The sequence below is a fragment of the Corvus hawaiiensis genome, chromosome 3 (genome assembly GCF_020740725.1).
Source record: "Corvus hawaiiensis isolate bCorHaw1 chromosome 3, bCorHaw1.pri.cur, whole genome shotgun sequence".
NCBI lineage: Eukaryota > Metazoa > Chordata > Aves > Passeriformes > Corvidae > Corvus > Corvus hawaiiensis.
This window is the reverse complement of record NC_063215.1, coordinates 77,573,105-77,596,143: the sequence shown is the minus strand read 5'-3', so window position 1 is coordinate 77,596,143 and position 23,039 is coordinate 77,573,105. Positions and strand designations below refer to the sequence as shown.

General features: G+C 40.5%; 1 protein-coding gene across 3 annotated transcripts in view; it reads right to left on the bottom strand.

The window, feature by feature from the left end:
• Nucleotides 1-23,039, bottom strand: part of RPS6KA2 (ribosomal protein S6 kinase A2) — a 285,019-nt gene that overhangs the window by 249,196 nt on the left and 12,784 nt on the right. The window contains exon 1 of one of the 3 annotated variants that reach the window (XM_048298318.1): nucleotides 6,143-6,225. The exons of 1 other annotated variant lie outside the window; for it this stretch is intronic. Coding sequence is in view for 1 of the 2 variants with exons in the window: in XM_048298317.1 (XP_048154274.1) it covers nucleotides 2,021-2,068 (48 nt within the window). In the remaining variant the exon portion in view is untranslated. Of the gene's footprint in view, nucleotides 1-2,020; nucleotides 2,450-6,142; nucleotides 6,226-23,039 lie in introns of those variants that run through there. One more of the 3 variants, XM_048298317.1, reaches the window with a different exon arrangement.

Genomic DNA, 23,039 nt, shown 5'->3' with positions numbered 1-23,039 from the left:
GACTTAGTTCACCTAATTCACCTTCCAGTTATTGGAGATTACTGTTTTTTTAACCACAACACTACAACCTCATTAAAGAGGAAGGGAAGCAAAATTCTCTATACTAACTAGCTGTGATATATTCAGGCAATCTAGGATGACATAGGTTATTGATTCCTGTGATTCAAATGACAGCATCAGACAGAAACTTGACTCTGTCATAATAAATTCATGCACTTGCTTGAGTGCAAAGTATGCACACACAGTGTAGGGCAGGATCTAGCCACTTGTTCTGCAATGCCTCCCTTTCTTAGCATCTAGAAAAAGGCCTCTTCAAACTGAACCTGTACATAACTCTTGGAAGGGTTACAGATGTTTTCCACCATTTTCTTTTGCACATTATCACAAATAAAACCAGTTTGTTTAAAATACTCCATCTGCCTCCAGAGAAACACCAGGAGCCAGCAACACAGATGAGTACATGAATGATACATGATTTCTGTTGTGTGGCACCATACAGACATCTTTGTGAGAGAACAAGTTGCTATGGGACTCCTGAGACTACCAATAACCTACTGCAAATTTCATGTTAACTTATGCTTATCACCACCTTGGTTGTACCCTCTTCACTTTGTCACTTCAGACTAGTAGCTCAATTAAATAAATTTCTAACAACTACATTAAAATAAAATCCAGCATAAGTTTTCTCTCTTGCATTTTAATCCACTTTAACTGATTGGGTGCTTTCAGTCCTATATTCAAGAATATAACAAAAAAATCCACCGTTGTTAATATATCCCAATGGAATTACTACCATTTGATCAGGTATGCCAGCATTAAGGCATATATAAACTAGCAAATGGCAAAATTCTTCTCAGTCAACATAAGAAACCCTAAAAGGATAGTTCAACAGCACAATGGTGATATCAACATTTAAATGCTGAAAATTTACTCCAGAGAAAAAGGTACAACCAACCACCTGCATCTGTGAATGTGCCAAAAATCAGTGAACCATGTACCAGATCCAACTTGCTCTGACATGCAACTGTCTTCTCTTGTGCCCTTTCAAAACTGCTTTAATTAGTATACAAAGAAGTTGAATATTTTATTTTGAAGAACCATATTGCAGCTATCAGCATGAAATCTCATATATGTTAAATTTTACCTCATGGTGAAAATACAAAATTCCAACTGACTACAACTGCAAATGCCCTGCATGAAAATTGAGATGCTTTACAGAATAAAGAGACTGCACTTCTAATCAACCACTAATAAAGTCTGTTTATGAGTAGCCAAGATGAGAAGGAGGGGGAGGGAAAAAGCCCAGTATGTTCTCATGACCTATGGGATAAATGCTTATATGTTGCCAACAAAGGATCCAGATAATGCAGACATAAAATTAAAGAATGGTATTTCGGATAGCTAATTACCGCAGCATTCGATACCTAGCTAGGTAGTGCTTGACAGAAACATATGATCTAGAGATAGTTTTAAACTCAGTTTAAACTCAGTTTTAAATGGAGGGCTACCTGAAAGTATTCAGCTTTCTATTAGATGTATTTGTATCTCCAGTGATTTCTGTGAATATATTTGAAAACAGAGTGCAAATATACAGCCTACACATAACATATATGCGTATCTCCTAATAACAGCTCTTTTTTTAAATGAGAACCAGTCAATGAGCAGCATTCTGCTTTGTACAACGCAAAAACTTAGCACTAAATTGCTCGGCAGATTCAGAATATACAGTGCCACTAAGTCAAGGAGCACTGCTAAAAGCCAGCATAACACAACAGGGTGACAGAACCTGTAAACTGTATCTGTAGTCAAACTAACCCCTGTAGCATGCTGCTGAAGTCTGCTTTTGATGGATATTAATTGTGACCCAGACCCCAAGCCAAGAATAACATTACACTGAGAGAACAGTTCGAAGCATCTCAGTGCAAAGAAATCACAAGGCTGAGAGCACATAAACAATGCAATTATCAAACTTTGTCACCAACCCAACTAAAGCAAGCAAACCAAAAAAAAAGCACTTTACCTTTTTAAGGAAAAATTTCTGCAATTTCTTGTGAGGCAGCTTTATCATCTTTTTTTCCACTATCCAGGATACAGGTCAGGCATTGCAAGTAGTTGAGCCATTCTGCAGGGGCTCGACACCTTTTGCCTTCTCTATTAACTCACTGCAGTCAGCTTAGCTCAATGCGTCACCAAACACCAGCCCAGCCCCGCAACAGATTAAAAGGCAAGAGCTAGGCTGGATCTCATTTTTGACTCAAACAAGGAAGCTATAATACAGACACTCCATCTCCAGTCAAAGCTTTCAGCTGTGTTGTCAGCACAAGGAGGAAGAGAACAGGTATGATGTCGGCATTGCTCCCAAAAAAAAAACCAAACCTGCAAAGTTAAAAAGGGTGCTTACACAGGGGCAAGAATTTACAAGATGAAAGAGGCACAGAGATGCTCAGTATCTCACTGATCCTTTCAAATCCCATGTTACAAAAGAAACCCAATGTCCAGGACTCTGAACACGACCCAGCACTGCCTGCTGAGTGCAGCTTCTCACTGTGCACCTGTTAATTAAGCACATTGTATGTGATTCAGCCAAGCACAGGAAAGAGCCTGTCATTTACATTCTCTTCAAATCATTTGAAGACTTATTTCCTCTGAATAGTTTTTAGAAAAAACTCTACAGAGAGATTGCATGCAAAGATGTTATATACAGATCCATACGGAGGTATTTATAGAGCACACCAATGCTGGGTTTGATTCAGTACCATAGGAACCAGCAATCATGGGCATCGCTGCCTTCCCTTTGGGAATTTGCAACCTAAGCTCAGCTTCAGAAGGAAGGCCAGGGCTCAGCAGCACACCAGTAATGTTGTGTCTCCTGGGCCAATGGTGTCCTAAACCAGCAAGCGCTGTAGGGTGATCTGATCTCAAACACTGTGTACACTCCCAGTTATGGCAATGGGATAATCCCTATCTTTAAGAATGAAGCCCATGCTGAAGCAGCTAGTTTAACCAGTTTCAAAATCACTCCATGGTCAAGCTACCTCCACGATCAGTGTTTGAAGAGTCAGCATGTGTAAGAATACACAGAAATGTACTATGAGAGGAATTTCTTCCAAACACTATCAGTTGGTCCCAAATCTCCATCTCCTGTTTTTATGCTGTAAATAGGATTTCACACAAGCTTCAAACCTCTAATAGTCCATCTCTACTTGTAGCATTTTTCTGCCATTTGCATAATTTTCTTACCACAAGGACTCTTGTTTGTTCCTCTGCCCTCTCACTGCCCATTCTTCAGGAGCTTAAGTACCACAAGCCCCATCAAATGTCACTGTAAATTTCCATTCCTACAAAGGCACACGTGTTTAACCTCCAGCAAGTGGCAAGGTCTGAGGCAAGCCAAGGAAACAGGAGGTTAAGAGAATTCAGCACACACTCAGCTGCAGAGGTTTGTATTTAAGGGAAGGCCAAACATGATAGGCAAAGGACAACTGCAGTAAGATGCAGGACCAAACTCTGAGAACTAGTGCCACTATGGACCCCAAGTCCAGCTGAAGAGACAGCACACTGAAAATGCCACAGAACAGAAGTGCAAGGTATGTCAAAATATGGGTCAGGAGAAAGATACAGACCCAGGACAATCACTGTGGTAAACCAAGAGCTGAAGATAAGCAGCAGACCTGGTAAAAGCATTTCAATTATTCTGGCCATCAGGCATTCAGACTGATGGTGGAGAATTGCAGACTAGTTTTCTGAGAACCATCCTGCATCATGAGGATATCTATCACAACAACATGGAAAAGATGATTTCAAGTCCCATTCCAAGGAATTGTTCCAAAACTGACAACAAGGGAACACAAGAAGCAAGACAGGGGGTAATTCTTTGGTGTGTTATATGTTTGAAGCCTTTGGGTTCAATTTTGATAAAAGTTAGAAAAAAATTCTTAGTATTATCTCACTGTGTACTGTGTAAGGTGGAAAAAAATCCAGGATACCTGTAAAAACGGGATGGTGAACACACGATAAAACCCACCTGGATGCATGTAGCAGAAACAAATTGCAGCCATAGTATCTTTCTCAACAGTTTCTGCTACAAATGGGCAAGTTTGAAACTTGAAGCCCTTCAAGCTATACAGTTTTAAAAACCCTGTGATTTTGGGGTATGCATTACCAAGAAGCATACTACTTTTAAAACTAACAATTCTTACTCCACATCACCAGGATCTCCATAATTTCTTAGGATTGTTTCTTAGGATTTGAACTTCTGTCTAGGAGACCCAAGAGTCAAACAGCACTGACTCAGATTTTCATTTTTGCTATTGTAATTATTTGGCTGCTTTTCATTTCTGCACTCACATCCACAAAAGTTGCAAGGTTTTCTTTTACAAGAGCAAACAAAAATACATTGAAGAGATCTTAAATTCAAAACTTCCTTCCTTTGAGATAACACATAATCATCCCAGACTCTATATTAATCTAGGTCTTTAAAGCTTAGCTCAAGCTAAACAATTACATTTAAGCTGAAGGTACCATAAGGACACTTCCATGACTTCTAATACATAACCAGGTTTTGGAAAAAAGCTGCATTACAGCAGAGGTCAAAGGTAGGCTTTCAGCTACAACTCTGAATTTCTGTGGTTTTGTTGTTTGCATTGTTTTGTGTTTCTTTAAAATCAAGAAAAACACTGAGGCCTGAAGACACACCTTTAGCATTATTTTTAGGTATTTATCTATGTCTATATGTCAGAATACATTCTGAATTCTGTCACGGTTACTATGGTAGATAATTGCTTTTTGTTAAATCTGACAGTGAACAGATGTAACACATACAGTCCCTGCTTATTCACAATCCTCCCAGCTAAAAGCAACATTTCACATATAAACAAGTCCTCCAAACTCCATGTGCAGGAACACCTTTCCTTCCCGATGCAGCTATCTGCCCTTTTCAAGTCAGTGCATTGTTACATGCTATACAGGCTTTGCTTGGGCAATTTAAATGAAAGATGCTTCATTCATTGATGAATGCTTACCTCATCTTTCTGACCAAACCAATAGAAGGAACACATTTTTTTCAATTGTTGTTGCTGTTGTTGTTTATTTATTTTTGTTTATGAACTACACAGTTCTTAGCAGGCCTCCTCCATCTAATACTAATTCTCATTAGTATTAGAAAGATGGCATTAGCATCCCAAGAGAAGCTGGCCATAAGCAAATTCTGCAAGACTGAAGGAATAAAGTATCCTGTGGCTATATTTAGTTCTGCATGTAGTTCATATATACAGTATTTTATATTAAAGAAAAATGTAGCTCAGATTTTTCTTTCAACACAGTGCTACTCTCGACTGGAACCAATATTAAAGAGTTCCATAAAAATGTAGGTAGTGTTACAGATACCCTTCCTTTTCTACATCTACTGAAGTTTCTACTTTCCTTAGTAACTCAAATCTGAAAAGATAAAATACCTTCCTGGTTTAACTCACATAGGTAAAAAAAGAATAAGAAGCACAATTTGAAAAAATAAATTATTTTATCAGCAATTCTACCTAAGTGTTAGTCCTGTAGCTAACAGGTTTCTATTTTACCTCCTGTTTTTATTTAAAAATTCAGACTTACAAAATATCAGGCGACTTGTTTAATACAAGCTAGTTTCTGCATACTCAAAAATCAGAACTGACATTTTTGTCAGCTTTTCCCAAAAAGTATTTGAAGTCATTACATAGAAAAGTGTATTTTTTTCCTATTTGATGCTGAAAGGATTTCTCCAGACAGCTGGCTAAGGCAAATCTCTTTAAGCTTGCTGGGGCTGCACAGCAAATGACTGATCGAACTCTCTAAGTCACTCATTAGTGACTTAGATCAAGGAAGATTCCAACATGATTACCTGTTTTCAGGCTTTTTCTCCCCAGACTTACTTAAAAATAACTAACCATATTTGGTCCGGAATTTTGGATTACAGAAAAACTTTCTTCTTCCCCTCCCACTCCTCAAAAGCCTAAAGGTATGATTGTATCACCTTTTCTGTCCTGATACACCAACTGCATCTCCTCAAGAGCCACCTCGAGGGATAAACAAGGAAGCAGACCACAGAGGATAGACAGAGCCTGTGCTCTGCATAGCACTTAATACATGAGAGCAAGTCAAAAGCACTGACCTTGGAAAACAGAACTCTACTCCCTTTTGAAAATAGCCGGTACCAAAATCCACAGCAGTTTCAGCATGAAAGTGCCCACTTCAGGCAGCAGCAACAGCACATGATTTTCCCCTATTGTTCCAATTAGCAAACATCACTGCTTGGCAGATCCTGCTCTAGCTTTAAAAACAACTCTCCCCTCACACTTGCCAAACACCCAACACACAGGCAGTTTCCTGCGGAACTGATAACAAGGAATTCTGCAATAAAAGCAAGGAATTGGTTTCCCCACAGAGCCCTCTTTGTCTCCTTGCCGCCCTAAGAATCCTTGAGCTACCCTTTGAGATGGTCTCAATGAAAAAAAATAACTGCATCACCTTTATACCAGAAACAAACAAAACAGATCCCTGCAGTTAAAAATAGAAAAAAGAAACATAACTACATCACAGCTGGGAAATACCTAGATGTAGAAGTAACTTAATGGGAAAGGAGAACAACTTCTAAGAAAAAAGAGGTATATTTTATTTCCTGAAACTCACTGTATCACAAAGTTTAAGGAGATTTATGACCAAGGTTTTTAAGGGATTTGAGTTCTGCTGTGAATTTGGACACTGACCAAGGTTCGATCAAGATTTTCCTTTCTGTATTACACTTTCATGAGGGTAAAACAGCTCCATGCATTTTCTCTAAATCTTTATTATAAATGTAAGCCACCTTCAAGTTGATTTCTATTCAGAAGCCTTTTAAAACAACATCAGTACTCAGCTATTAAAGTTTAGCTTAGTCTTTTGCAAATCTTTCCAAGAGTCAAGAGTTTTGTTGGTTTGGTTAGTTTTGGGTTGTTGTTTTTTTTTTTGGGGGGGGGGGGGGGGAGGGGAAGGGGGTGGTTTTTCACACAAACTTACAGTAATCCATGCTCTTTTTTCCCCCTCCTCATCAGACAGAAATCAAGAAAAGTTACATTATAATTCATGGCCCTGCCGAGATTTTGATCTGCTTTTAATCAAGTTCTAGTTATTTAGGACTCTACACTGCGCATACTAGTTACAGAAAACTCACATTAGTTAAAACATGAGATAACCCTCCCTTACTTCTACTATAGCCAAGGCCTGTGCTCAAGTTCGGAAGAAGACAGAGGGGTACACCTCTACATAGATGACAAGGTTAAGAAGCATAGCAGGGGAAAATACCTGTATCCATAGACATGCAGCTCTCTGGCCACTTCTCAGAGTCTCCCTATAACTTCACATATACACTACTAGAAACATCCCTTGCTGGAGGCAGAAGAAGGGGATGGAAGTTATGAACAAAGCAACAGGACAATAAAAGGCTGTAGGCTATAAATAAATCATTAACACCATGCTTCTCTACATGCAGGCGTAGTTTATCTGAATACCAAAAGCCACACGTGTTTGAAGATGATCATGGGGTGATTCCACATTTTACTCTTAAGTTTCTACTGTGTTGATCAGTGAAAACAGAGACATGAAATTACGAGTTCTGACAGTATTTTCGCTATATTCTAATGTAGTAATTTGTTCTTATTTCACAAATGCCACTAAATGTTCTGTAGTGATCAAATGCCTCTACTGATGAGGTAAGGTTTGTAACACTGTACAGAGTTGAAATTACTTACATTTGGAAACCTAATCCAGTGCCTCTAATAAAACTGTTCTCATTAGAGAGCCCCTTAGCAGAATTGTCAGTCAGAGATTTGTTCCTCTAAATGAAGGTCTACACTTTCAAATATGCCCAAATAAAGGAAATTTATCCAAATGTATGATCACATCACAGCTCGCAAAGCTGATTTAGGCAGTGCAACACCAACAGCCATGCTGTGAGAGCTCAGTCTTGACATCACCCTAAATTTTCAACCCTGAAATTGCAGTCGGGGCTTCTTTGTAAAGGTCCAGTGTAAGCCATGGGACATTTCAGAGAAGGACCCTTGGAGAAGTTGCTCATGGACAAGATGACATGCTTATCAAGCTTTCAAAGAAATTTAATTTCTGAGATTTACAAACCTTTCAAATATTTGCACTTGGGACCCTGACATTTAAAGAACTGTCTCTGGACAGAAACAAGTTGAATCTTTTCATGTATAGGAAGAACGTCAAAGAAGCAGCCAACACTTTTAAAGGAGTTTCACTCCTCACCTACAGTGAGGAGTCTGTAGCAAAGGTTCAGTTGCCACACAGGCAGCAAAATGAACAGCTGTACATTCCAGAGGAGGCTGCATGCAGATTGCTAAGATCTACCAGATTTAAAGCTCAGATGTACCCTTGATGAGCTCTGCTCTCCTGATGACCCAGCTTTGAAGTACCACACACACAGTGGTTCTGCAATTACTGCCTCATCATCAAGCTTGTGATGCACCATGTCTGCCAGCTAAGTATCACACCCTAGTTAGCAGAATAGCTCTTAGCACTAGGAACATGGAAAGGGCACAGTGGTCTCTTGACAAGCAGGTTTTTGGTGGGAGGTTGTTGGGATTTTGACTCTTGCTGTCATCTTTTTTTCAGATCACTATTCAGTATGATATAATCTCTCTCTAGATAGAGTTTCTTTGACAAACAATGGAAACTGTAATTCAGCAACTTCAAGAGCAATTTAAAGCCTTATTTTTGTCTACAGATAACACTTAAGTTACAATTTGGGAAACCCCGATAGTTAGTTTCCATCGTAACCTTACAGGCAGAGCTAACCTTCCAGCAACAAAAAGGTTAAATATGGCACTTTCCCCAGACAAACATGAACCACTACCATCATGATGAACAGGAAAATATGCCAACAGGTAATATGTTAAAGGAGACATAACACTGTATGCTCAAACTCTGATTACAGAGAAAAAATTCTCTAACAACATTTGTGAGCAAGGACTGACTTTTTTGGACTTGCACTTTCAGCACCATATACTTTACTTCTGAGCCACTGCTTTCATTGTGGCAGCCAACTGCTAGGATTGTCTGGGAAAAGAGAACCTAATTTGCAAAATAAGTTGGACTTTGGGTATTTCCATTTCTTTCACTGAGGTATAGTATTCAGCTTTTTTTATTTACTTAATTTTAATAAAAATATAGTCATTCCAAAACTCAAAGTGAGAACTGTGTTTAGAAACACCTGGGAAAAAAAATAGACTCAGAAGTACCAGGTCAAATCCCTACCTTCCCGCCAGGACGGTGGTTCTGACCTCTTACATGCAGATGCAAGTACGTGGATCCACTGAAAGCAGGATTCTAGGGTGAGACAGTGCTTGGCACTTGCATCTACCTCCAGGTTCAAGTTTTAGGCATATATTTTACAGCACCTCAAGGGGACAAGCAGACCAAGGTGGGAAGAAAAAGAAAAGGAAGCATTCAAAATGTCTTCATGAACACAAAAAAAACCCAAGACTGCTGCAGAAGGAGTAACTGATAATTCACCTGTGGCTACAACCTGAAATTGCCTAGGGTTTCTATTGGTTTTCCATGTCTTTATGGTAGATCTGTAATTTAGATATATACTAGAAATATGGCACATTAGTAGGTTACTTTGAAGGTAGATTCATATCTTCACCTGACCTTTACAATAGGCAGAGTAAATATAAGTGAATAACTTATGTAGTTAAGTTGATATGAAAATGAAAAAGCTTTCATACCATATACTGTTCTTATTACAACAATCACTGTAAAGATTAACTCACATTGAGGGCAATTCCTCAGCACAGTGAAGCAGGAAAGCCTATTACCCAAAGTGACTGCCTCAGATTTAGACTAAGATCTCAGTGTATAATTAGAGTTCTCTAACAAGCGTGTCTCTTGGACATTTTTTAGACATTTTAAATATTCTAAGTTTATAGATTATCTAAAGTATACACTTTCAGAGTTACAAAAATATTTATTATATTGGTGACTTATGCCTTCCTCATAGCTATAAAGGATATAAAACCAGAAGTAATACATGACTTAAGCCAGAGACCTTGGAGAAAAACAGAAAAGCTCACAACTGGAAATATATCACATCTTTTCTTTAGGATGAAATACAAACTTAGTTCTATTCTCTTCATTTATTAGTATTCATTTGAATCTACCTGCATTTTAATTTTGTCATTCTTGCACATTTTAGACATACATATAAGGAAGAAAAAAGTTGTAATTTAAGAAATTTCTTGAATTAGTTGACCTTCACTTCCCCACACAAAAGCAAAACCACACAAACCAAATGAACCATCTCCTATCTGCTTTACCTTTATTTAAAAAGAGGTTTAATATTATTCCCATCTCCTCATATACATCTCTCCACTGCTCTAATAACTTCCCACCAACTCTTTGGTCTCCATAAGCATGCTTCTCTATGCTTTTTCAAAGGTGAAATGGCTAGAACTGAAGAGAGGGTTCCAACTGAGAAGAATCAGCACAGTGGCATAGCTCTGCTGGTACTGCCTATTCACCTCCTCCTGCCAACAGTACACCTCCCCCCCCCCCCCATGCTTCACAAACAAAAGAGAATTGATGCTCCAAAGTCTGTGTTCTGCATCCCCCCCAGTGCCACAATACTTGGGACAATAACGCCATCCCCGCATGCTGTTAGCATTTTGAAAGAGATATCTAGAAATAGCCACCCGACTGACTTTTTGAAAAACAAAATAAAGGAAAAAAAAAACCCAAACCCTCTTCCCCTTCAGTGCTTTTTCATGGGATTAAAGATGCTATTATTCTTCTATTAAGACATGTACCAAAAACGTGAATATAGAATATAATATCACAATGACAGCATAAAAGTTCTTTGCTCATGGATTTAAAAAAATTCATCTTCCTGCTGACTTTATTATCTTATCTCATGTAAGGTAGCACAATAGTACTCTTTTTAACAATTCCAGTAATTTCTGCAGTTGATCATAACCTATTGTAAAACAAACTCTAGTAGATAAAGTCACCTCAAAACAATGTGCTAGGGGGTGAATGCTTGGAAAACGTAGAGCTTCTCACAGGAGTTTTATCTTTCAGATGAGGCAGAGAATCCAAAATTTTAAAAGCAATATGGCAGTATAAACACTGTCAATAAAGGGATGATTCTAAAGTTCTATTCCCAACATTCAGTTAAAACAAACAAAAAAAAGCCAGGAAAAGAACAACAAAAGTTGCAGCTTGATTTAGGCAACTGCAAGGTCTGTTCAATTAAGGATTAGCTAATGCAGGGCTGTACTTTCAGTGAATACCCTTCCACTAAATTAGAATTTGTATTTTCTGACTGAATTCATGCAGAATTTCACACTGTGTTTACCTTTCAAAATTTCCATATGGACAAGTACCTAAAGAACTACCATTAAGACTTAGCAAATTTGGTCTGTGATGCAAGAGAGCAATTCACCAATTGCCTCTTAAATTCTTATCTACAAAATTAAGATGGAATATGAAAACAGGATTTTGAAGTTTATATTAACAGCAAACTTGCATTAAGTTTGGATAGAGGCAACGAGAGGACCACCTCTATATTGTGTACTTAGCCAAGTTGCAGGATGCTTTACAGGATGATTGGCAGAAATGATCATAGTTCTGACTCATAGATGGTAAATTAGGTGTTTGGGCTGAAGTCATTCAACTTTAGCAAAACCAAATATAAGCTTCCAATAGCTCGATGAAAACAGCACCACAACCTAAAGGAAAATATCATTCCAGAACAGTACAAGCAAGGGGATGAAGAAAAGATTGCATACCTTAATGGATAGATAATGAACTAGAGATGGTTTGAGTTAAGTAACAGAAAACCCACACTAGAGACCCGTGCTTTTAGGAGCTTGTGAAATCATTTCTGGACTGTACAGAATCTCTCCATTCACAGATGTAACAGGTTATTGGATATGGAGAATACTTAAAGGTGATTTGGGTTGAAAGACACAAATTCTGGCAGAAGCTTTGTAGTTTTGTGAGTTAACATTAGAAGAAAAAAAACTACACTCATCTGCTATAACAATTCCTGTCTAACATTAGCCATGAACTTTCATCCACTTGTGCCTATCTGAAGCCAAATAACTGGGGTTTGGCTAAAGCCAATTTTCTAGAAAGTAATACAGTTCTGACTTGAAAACTACAAGAGAAGGACAAGTTCCCTTCCCAGTGTGTAAAAAATCACTTCCCCACTTCCAAAAATCTGCCAGCAGTTTCTGTGTCTCTTCTCAGTACTGGGTCTGGGGAGGGGAGCTTCAGCTTCCAGTTACAGCTTCTCACACCAGCTCAGTGATTGCCAGAGTTCTCCAGCTACTGCAAATGTGATTCACTTAAGTGCACACTGCACTTTCAGGCCAGCTCTTAGCATTAAAAAAACTTTAAATTGGTATTCAAAGAAACAAAAAGAAAACTCCACCGTGAAAACGACTGAAAAACTACCCAAATTCTCATACACTCTTAACTGACAAAAAACCTTTTGCCAAACAAGACAGACCTCTACTGTTGGATGAAGTTATTGCAAGCTTAACAAGCTTCCTCATTACCCCGGAATAATTCCATTGGGCTGGTTATAGGTTATAGCTTGTAGTGCAAAGCAAGGCCCTTGCTGCAGGGTAGTGGCATCTGAGGTGGCATGTTGCCACAGGCAGCCACATAAGATGAGGTGGCAAGTCCCTTCTTCCTAATGCATTTCTTCCTAAGGGGCCCATCTCATGGAAACAAACATGCTCAGAATCTCATAACAAGCTACCCTTCGTGCCACTGCTGTTGCCCGTTCAAATAAGGGGTTACAGATCTCACAAACAGGATTAAAAGATGGAATTGCCGAGACTAAGAAATGTAAAGATTTACAATGAATGTATATACCACAAATATCAAAATGCCTGATTGCAGCTTTCCATTGACCTGAACTGAGGTCTATGACACTGGGACTAATATGTGTCAGCCAGTCACAGCATCCCAAATTGCATGCCAGCCCTGTCAAACTCAGCTGTACTCAGGCTACCCAGCACCAGTCTCCCTGCCAGATCCCTGTGCTGCACCACAGTTACTGTGGACTGCAATATTGCTGTGATGGTGTTCCAAACATCGGAGTTGAAAATGTGGTTATTTATTTACTTAAGAAATAACCAGCATATCCCCCTTGCACCTTCCATTGAAATAGCAGGCTATGATTTAAGAAACAGAATTATCCTTCCTCACTGTTCAAAGCAAGAACAGGGGAAAAACAGTGGCTAAACCCCCAATTCTTAAAATCATTTAGGTTCAAACAACCACTAACAACTAGGTGACCTAGATGAAACACATGCTCAAAGAAGTCAGTCCAAAGTCAGATTTGACTTAGACTCTCTGGCAGAAATAAGATAATTATCACCTGGGGCATGTTTCAAGGGCAGGATCTGGAGAAAGGGAGAGCTGTTTCTTTTAACACTTGACTGAGGTATGTGTATACATGTAATTAAGATAAAGTCTTGCTACAATAAAGTAAACAATTACAGCTATGATAGTTATTCTCTATGACGAAACTCAGAGTTACCATCTGCAACAGACTTACACCACATCCAGTTTACTGGGGTATAGTGATACAAGACATCACATCAATTTAAAACACAGATATGAAAAATTTTATCTGGAAGCTCTGCAATAGCTTAAATTCAATATTAGAAATATTTAGCTGCCATGGTTAAGTTCCACCCTGCTTTTTGGATTTTTTTCAACCTTCCAAGATCTGCTCTCTTTTCTTCAAGAGGGTAAGACACTCAAGAGTTACCACTTATTAAAAGACATAGTATTGCATTAGTCTCAGCAGTACAAGTACCATCTTCAATGCCTAAAGTATTACTGTAACATGAATGCGGCAGTTCCACAGTTCCATCTGTAGAAAATACTGTGAATTACTGTCTTACATAACACAGAAATGTGTCTGATGGCCTAAAATCAGCCAGCTGGGGAAGGAAGTCAGGTAAAAAGGGGACCACGTTTTCCAGCTGCTATGGTTGTTCACTACAGCAGCATCTCTGCTAGCAGCTGGAAAGATGAGCAAAGGGACAAGTGAGCTGTCAGATGTCCAAACGGAAAACTTATATATCAAAAGCTCTGTGACATCCAAAGCTTCAAGTAACTTTTACTGAGCTTTGCAGTAGCTTCATGAGCTGAATGTTCAGTTCCACCCAGCCCACACTAGGTGTCAGTCCTGCCCCAGTATGGCCAGGTTCTGGCACACACAGGGAACAGGTATTCCCAAAGTGCTGCGTTTTCCTTCTAGACTACTAAGGGTCGCACGTGCATAGCGGTCAAAGAACAAGAATAAAAACAGCTTTCTGTTCTCACGGACAAAAATAAAGAAACGACATGCTTTGTCTTTAAAATGTGCTCTCTTAAAGCTGGGATAGTCTTGTAACTAAATCTAAGAAAGGTTAAAAAACAGGTCAACACATGGCCGCAGTAAGTGCAGTCGGGTTTCCGTAGGGAAATAAAGCAGCTAACAGATTTCTGTACTTGCTTTTAGGAAAATGAAATTTCCGAGAAAAAAGGTAAGTCAAAGTTGTTCTGCAAGAAGCAGAACTAGTAGAGCCTGCTTCTCAACAGACTTATGACTATTGCTTCTTGGACTTCTTTCCTCCTTCTGCCTTTCTGGACAGAGACGTAGCACACAGATTTCCTAACCTGCTTATTGTATTGAATAATACACATTGACTTGTGGCCAGGTACAGTTCTGCCTTTCCATCCCTTGGTAGGGTACTGCTCTGAATCTCCCTGCTCATTTGTCAACACTCACAAAATCTTTAAGAACAGAGGTCTATGTGCCTACTCCTCTTTCCAGCCTGACTGAAGCTGGCCACAGTATTCATACTGTGGGGATGTCTGATCAGTGTGATTGTACACATTGCTTCCCTAGAACAGCTTTAAGATCTAATCAAGGCGATCAACTTTGACATCCTTCAACAAGACTGCTGCATAACTGCTTGCTTACTGGTCATGCACTGCTGGGGTACAGCAGTTTTCAGTACAATTCTATAAAATGGGACTCATCTTTGTCCCCATGGCAACAGACTGCAGTCATGTCCACACCCTACTTAGGAGATGTGATTGCAGTTTATTTGCCAGCTTCAGTCTAGCTTGTTCAAGAAAATATTACAACATCCTAAGTAGTACGGGTTAGGGTCTCCACACAGAGTACACACTTATTAGCTAAAGCTCGTGCTGTCATCACATATCTGCTCCTGAGACTGAACCTTTCTGTCCCACAGCTGCAGAAATATCACAACCAGCTGCAGAGCAGCACCTGGTAGGAAATGTACATCATGTTATCTGAAATTATTTCAGCGTGCACTTTACAAGAATGTGATGTATTCAGATAAGAGACACAAAGCGTACACAGCATGCCTGTGTCATTTCCACCTCACCCCCACAAAAAAAAACCCCAAACCCACAACCCAGTTACTTAAGATGTTTGTGACTAATATAAACACAGGACAGAAGAGGCAATACTTCCAATACCACAGATGGAGGTGCATTTTCCTTCATTTGGCCCTTTTGCCTATGAATGTTTCCAAGTATCATGTTATGCTAAAAAGGTCATTGACCTGAGTATGTCTGAATTCATGTCATCAGGGTAATATTCAGAAACCTCAATGTTGGGGTTTTAGTTTAGTCTTAGGTTTTCCTGTTAAAGGAATTTTCTCCCATATGCATGTTGCTAGGGGACAAATAGCTGTACTTAAGAAAGACAAAAAGGGGAGTGGGGCGGGCCTGGCTACTCTTTTGTCTACACCTGGGTGTGGGGTCAGTTCGCTCTGAGCGTCCGGAGAGAGAAGCTGCAGAGAAAGGAGCTGCTGCTGCTTTCTTTTTGGCCGTTCTTTCTTCCTGCTGGAAACAACGCCGGGACCCCAAAAGCCGCTTTCCCTGCCCTGCTGGAGACCGGGCTGTGGCTGCCCTGCCCCGCTGCTGCTTCGAGCTTTCGCTACGCTGTAGCCCTGCTCGCCCTGCCTGCCTGGGCCTCCGTGGGGTTCTCCCATCTGGATACATCTCGTCTGCCACCCGGGATTTGCGTCCGTCCCTGCCGTTCCAGCCTGCTGTTCCTGAGAGCCCGGGATCAGCTGCCCAGCGGTTTGTGAAGCCTTTGTTCCATCCTTCCCGGGATCCCAGGGCACCAGAGCCGCGGGTTTCCCGAGCTCGCTCCGGAGCGCCCCCTGCAGCCGCGGGGGAACCATCGCACCTGCCCTGCTCACCGGGAGCCGCCAGCGCCCCTGCCGGCTGCGAGTGGAACTGCACCCGAGGGGAAAGGGCCCGACAGCCGAGAAGGCTGGGACTGGGTTTGTGATTGCTGTTACTGCCATAGTTGTTGTTGTTTTGTTTGACTGGTTATATACATATATATATATAGTAAAGAACTGTTATTCCTATTTCCCACATCTTCGCCTAAAGGCTCTTGATTTCAAAATATAATAACTTGGAGGGAAAAGGGGTTATATCTGCCACTTCAAGGGGGGCCTCTGCCTTCCTTAGCAGACACCTGTCTTTCAAAACCGAGACACTCAATTAAATCTCTGCTTTGCTTAAGCAAAAGTCACATTTACCCATCACAACACTAAGTCTGGTAAGCCTGTGAAATTTCATGTTGTGCCACAGCAACACATGCAATTTAATCCCTTGTATAGAGCTGGTACCATCTTCAGTCACTGGATATTTCTGCTGATTCACACAGACCAAAGCAGCAAAGGGCAGTCAGCCTCCTCAGGACACTCACCTGGGGAAGGAGTTAGGTGCATTCCATGTCTTCAAGCAGTGAGGAAAATTGATCCTGGTCTCACACATTAGCTGTGTTGTAAGAACTGGAAAAGTCACACTGCAAGCTCTTTTGCTTCTACTTTCCAGAGATACTCTAGTATTTATGCTACTATATATAAAGCAAAATTGTTTCAGAAAGAAGAAACCATTAGGTTACTCATTTCAGTCTTGAATCGATCGTTTGGCTACAATAACATGCCATACGCAATGTGCAGACAGATTCGGGTGCCCAGAGCAGCAGTTACCTGACTGCCCACAAACAGCATGCCAAACTCCTTCCTTTTTCCTAACCTCATAAGGACAATATTTTTCCAACAGGAGGAAAACAAATTATTCTTGAAATCTCCATGTCAAACTTTGGGCCCCAAGGCAAGTCTCCTTTCTTTATAGAGAGGACAACTATCTCTTCCCTAAAAAGCTGCAGCACGCAGTCTTCAGACACAAGTTTCAGCAGAAAAATCTGCTATTCAGGCCCAGAAACAGTCCCTATGCCAGAAACTTAAGGGCTAAAGGGGGGCTTGTTGTTGATGAGACCATAAGCAAGGAGACTTGAGTACAGAACACTATACACTCCCAACCCCAATATGCAAATCTTCCAGTATTTCTTATCTTTAAGCTATACAGTCACGAGATCAGGTCAAACTCCACTTTTCATTATATTTTCTGAAAACATTGCCTAACAGGAAAAAAAATTATCAGTATTCTATACATAACCTTAAATTTCCTTTATTTTTACCTTTTAGAGGTGAAAGACAGTTTTAACAATGCAAGTTAGTGGCTCTAAATTCAAGTGATCAACAGTATATCTGGACATTGCATGATGCCTAAGTAGAACTCCCAAAGAAATAACAGCTAAAAGAAACAGTGCAAGAAGAGCTACCCCAATTTTTCCAAGACATCTGCAGATACTCTGGCAAAAAAATCAAAAGCACAAATCTCAGAGGGTTTCTCCATTCCCTGTGATAAAAGCAAAACGTCTAATTTCCCTGTCAGCTGCAGACAGAAGTTCAGACTGTAATCACCCTGAGCCACCACAAGGAAGATATCCAGCACCTGTATTCTTTGCTGAAGAGGATTTGCAGATGCTCCCCATCCTCCAGGTTTTTTATTACTATGAAAGAAACACCCTAATCCAAGTTAGATCTCCTGTTCAGAATTGCACAAGCCATTATTTCCAGACAGCTAGAGACTTATTCTGCTTCTCCTGCTGTCAGCATCAGCCTCATGTAGCACTTACTGTGCCATTAAATGCTTCCCCCAGGGGTCAGCCAGGAACCCAGAGCTGCTTCATCTCATAAAAAGCAGCTCTTCCAAGTCTTCATACAGGGTCCATCCACATTAGTTAAAGAGTAAAAAACAGGTAGAAAGAACAAGCTAGGCAAACCAGTATTTTAATGATCCACTTCTCTCCCAGGGCCTCACCTCATCCGAGCTGTACAGCTGAGAAACCGTATGTCTTCTCAAGGGGACGATTCTCTGCTCAAATCAGCCTCCTAAGTACATTGGAAGCATTTGGTCTGCGCACATGCTTTTCGTGCTGGTCAGTGACATATAAGTAAGCTTATAGCTTACTTATGACATATAGCTGTCTTTCTAGCAGTCAAACTGAAGTCTAAGACTTTCAGCAAGGGTAAGGAATACTATGCCAAGCACAAAATTATCAAATTTAAGAGGAGACTCTGTAGATTGACATAGGACAACAAGCTTTATCCTTTAATATCTCCAGCAAAGTTGCCAGAAGCACCTTTACCCAACATTTGTAACTGAGTCATAAGAAAAGCCAGTGGAAAAGAAGGCTCACAAAGTGTTCTCTGGTAGTCACAGTTGTTTAAGTCACCAGCCAGATGGTAACGGTTGTTTTGGCCACTTGTTGCCTGTAACTACACTTGCAATGCACTTTTAAAGACTACCCAGATAGTAAGAAATACAGTGAAAGAGTTGTAATGCTTTGAAGGCAAAGACTAGTAGTAATATTTAGAGAACAGGTACCAGATACAGACTACTAAAAAAAACTCATAAAACCTGCCCCCCCCCCCCCCATAAAACCAAAACTACACACACACCCTCCCAACCCCCAAAAATAAAAAAAACCCCCACACAACCATAAAACCCAAACACAATAGCATAAAAGCAACATGGAAGGCATTTCTGGTTTTTAAGCCTGCTTCAGCCCACTCTGCAATAGCCAGGAGACCTTCAACTCCAGGCACAGTGGGTGGGAGCTAAGAGCCAGACAGCTCAAAATGTGCTGTGCCCGTGTCCTTACACCAACTTCCAAGAACCAGCACAGTCACAGCACCAAACCTGGCAAACTGATGAAGTCATCACTTCAAACCTGCAGCAAGAATTTTTCATAGCTCTAGATATTCCACAAGGTCAACTCTGCTTTAAAGCATTTCATGGGCAAGAGAAGTTGCCCCACCAAACCACTCTGTACCTGCAATCAGATCCCAGTGTACAGTTAACTAGCATCTATGCCATTAGAAAAGTTAAATATGAAAAACTCAGGTCCCCCCAGTATGTTGCCAATCTACAGGATTTGGAACTAAATGCATGTTTCAGGCTTTTCAAAGAAGCTTGGTCAAATTTTCTCCCAAAGCTGATAGAGCAACTTAGGAGAACAGTTAAAAAGAAAAAAAAGTAGGACTGGGAAAAAACTGTAAGACTAAAGAAGGATAATTTTGTACTGATCTAACCAGTCAAAACAGTTAATCATCAAGTTAAGAGATAAACAGTTATTCCATGCAGAAACTGAACATAAAATCTCTTTTCTCCCAATTCAGACATTCAAGAAAGTTTTTTATTCCTTGCCAGTTACATTTGAAAATATTCACATTCTTAAAGCTACATTTACAAATGAGTTTACTGCAAAACCAAAGAGTTAGAGAAGTCAAAATGAGGATCCAGGTATCACACTATTAGAGACTCCTGGCTGATCTTCTAACGTGCATGAGAACTCCTGCTTCCTGTCTGGAAGATCAGTTTTTCAATTCCTGTTTCAAATCCAGGAAACCTGGAGGGCTCCAGGGACAAGAACTGGATTAAGCCAAGCTTCTTCATCAAAAGGATTGCATAAGCCTCACCTAGGCATCAAAACCTCTGGGGTTTTCAAATTTTATAACAAACACAAAGCAAACAAAAAAACACGTGTTCTTCATTTGCACACTAAGTATACGTCTGTTCATCTTGAGCATTTTTAAGTTATTAAATATTCTTTTTACACAGATGCTTCAAAGCTGACAGTATGCACACCAAATACTTCACCTCCTGCCCAAATTATTTATTCAAAGCTGGCTCTGAGAACCAAAAAGGTGGGCAAGTCTGCCAGCTACATGCAGCATATTTCAGGAAAATGACTCACTAAGTTCAAAATGTTTTACACGTTTAATTAAGCCTTACGCTAACTCCAGTTGGCAAGCAGGAGTATGAATCATGGAAGCTAGATCACAGGAGCAAACTCAAAGCAACACAAAAACTAAACTGCTTACTTCTGGAGCTGAACCATTGCTTACTGAAGCATGGATCCAGGAGGATACTCTTTACTTCATGGGCCAGTGTAGTAATAGGGCCAGGTAGGAAGCAAGGGGGAGGGAGAAGAGCCCTGCCATGACTTGAAGCCCAGAGGCTGCACCAACCCATCACTGCCAAGGCACCGACATCAAGCCCTCTGCTAATCCTCACTGTGCTGCCACTGACACTGCAACACTCATCTACTGCTCTCCCCCTTCAGTGTCTTCTACAAAGAAGATGTCTTCTTCCAACAAAGGGTGGAACGTCAAGGACAAGGAGGTAGTGGTAATGATGTCAGTAGCACAATTTTTGGGTCATCACTGTATGTACTCAGTGGTTACCATGCTGTTACCTGACATATTATGCACTGCACTATCCTGAGCTCCTTTATTGAGATAAACTACTAGTAAAAGAGACCAAACTTGCACAATATAGTCCTGATGCTAAAATAAAAACTCTTATGCACATGTATGTGCATTATCCTGTTGTCCACAGGTTGCCCACTCCCACTGCTGACAGCAATGAGCTAAAGTAATTAAGAACACAGAAGAGAGCTCTGAGGTCCCACAAGACCACAGAAAAATGTGCAACAGAAATTTAGTTTAAAAGGATCCGCAGAACATCCATAAGATGTGCTATAAATCAGCCCCCTCATGCCCTTAAAAAAAAAAAGGAGACCAGTAACACATTAAAAAAACCTATATACACCCCACTAGCTGGCTGCAAAGAAACACAAGTAAAGTGCAGTCATTGTCCTCTGCACCCTCATAAACTACTTCAGATATTTCATATTGCAACTAAACTTCCACACACCCACAGTGCTGTTAGTGTATCCCCCTCTATCCTCAGCATCCTGACCTCCAGGATGACTAGCTTACCATGTTAGACAAGGGGACACAGACAAACAATCGCCACACAGTCAGGATCTCACTGTTAGCATTTCAACCAGCAGAAAGTTGTAGAACTGAGGGCATATGTTCTGCAGAACAAAGGTACAAGATCATCAGAGGTCCTCATGAACAGCAGTAGATAAGGTTTTTCACAGGCATGCTTGGATTTGCTTCCTTGGTCAAGTTGAAACCATTAAGAAACATCCTGCCAGATGCAGTTACTGCCCTCCCTTGTCCTAACGGGCACTGGTGTTAAACAGGTGGCTAAGAGAGATGTTTGTGGCAGAGGCTGTACTGACTTTCAGGATCTGTCCCACTAATGCATTTGAGGCTTCAGGTGGCCACACCTACCCTGTAGAAGGAAAGATTAATCCTTTACCATTCCCACACTTTTAATCTGAACAATGCTGAACTCCTCACCATGGCTACCAGCGCTGAGCTATCAGACAGCAAAACTCTTTATGCAACCCTAAACCAAGCCTGAATCAAACAAGTATGTAAGAAAGGAAAGGCTGTCACCTTCTTACACCTTTTCATTCACCTTTACATCCACAATAACATCATGTACAAGACATGCATCGAGCCTGGATATCAAGTCATATTTATTTAGCATTGTGCTTTACTGCTTAAATATTTGTTGGAGACTGGAATCAGATATTTATGGGATTTGATCACTTGTCTGTTTACAGAAGTAAACAAACTACACACTGCAAACTGACAAATACTATTCAGATCTGTGAGCTATGTTAATCTCCCTTTCAACAAGCCTGTCATTCACAGAAACACATTAATATCAGCAATAAGATTGCTTCTCATACGCCATTTCCAGAAGAAGTCTCTGTGAAACCAGACACATACTCTGAAGCTTCAGGGCTACCTTCCCCTCCCTGAGGTGTGCTTATACCAGGCTAGGAAAACTGACAAAAGGCAATTCAAGATAACCAATCAGGTATAGAAATAAATCCAGACACACAACACAAATCTCCTACCCCAACAGATCTTGTGACTCAATTCTTTGGGTCAGATGTGTCCTGTGCATCTAATCTACATCACCCCTAGCAAATTTCAAAGAAATGAGTAATTCTTCAATTTTCTCCTGAAAGTTAACAGCATTATACATACCAGGCTTAGGCATACAGATTTGTCATTTTCTTCAAGTATTTCACTGCTAACAGTACAAGAGATCACTTCAGGCATCTGTGAAGAACCCAGACAGTTGCTTGAGAAGGAACTCCCAAGAACACCTGTGTGAATCAACCTACCTAGCACACAGCCCTGCTGGGATAGGGCCCTGACCTTGCTTGGCACCCACAGGGCCAAGGAACCAAGGCTCCTTCTGACAAGCAGAACAGCCAAAAGGATGCTGCCCTAGGAGAACTTCCCTCTGGAGAAAACCCATCATCTCCACCTCTGCAAACAGCTTCTCTGCAGTTCTGCTGCAGGACTGGCTCTAAACAGACCTCACCTCAGAGGCCCGTTGTTTCAGGTACAGTCAGGAATACTGCAGTGAGGAAGCCGGGAATCACTAAGTATCACCTTGCTCTAGCTTTGATTTTTGGAACAGAACTTAGCCCTCCTTCTACCACTACTCTTCCCCCTTCTAAGGAGCCTCACAAAATGACTTGAAAAGAGACGAAGGGACCAAGCATTTCAAAGACTTTTTTAACCAAAATCATAAATAGATAAATAAATATAATACACCCCCCTCACCATGTCCTCCCTATTCAGCTGTGCAGAGTGCTCAGAGTAGCCTTCAAGACACTGCTGCAGCATTTCAAGCAGGATTTCAGAAACAGTTTTCAGATG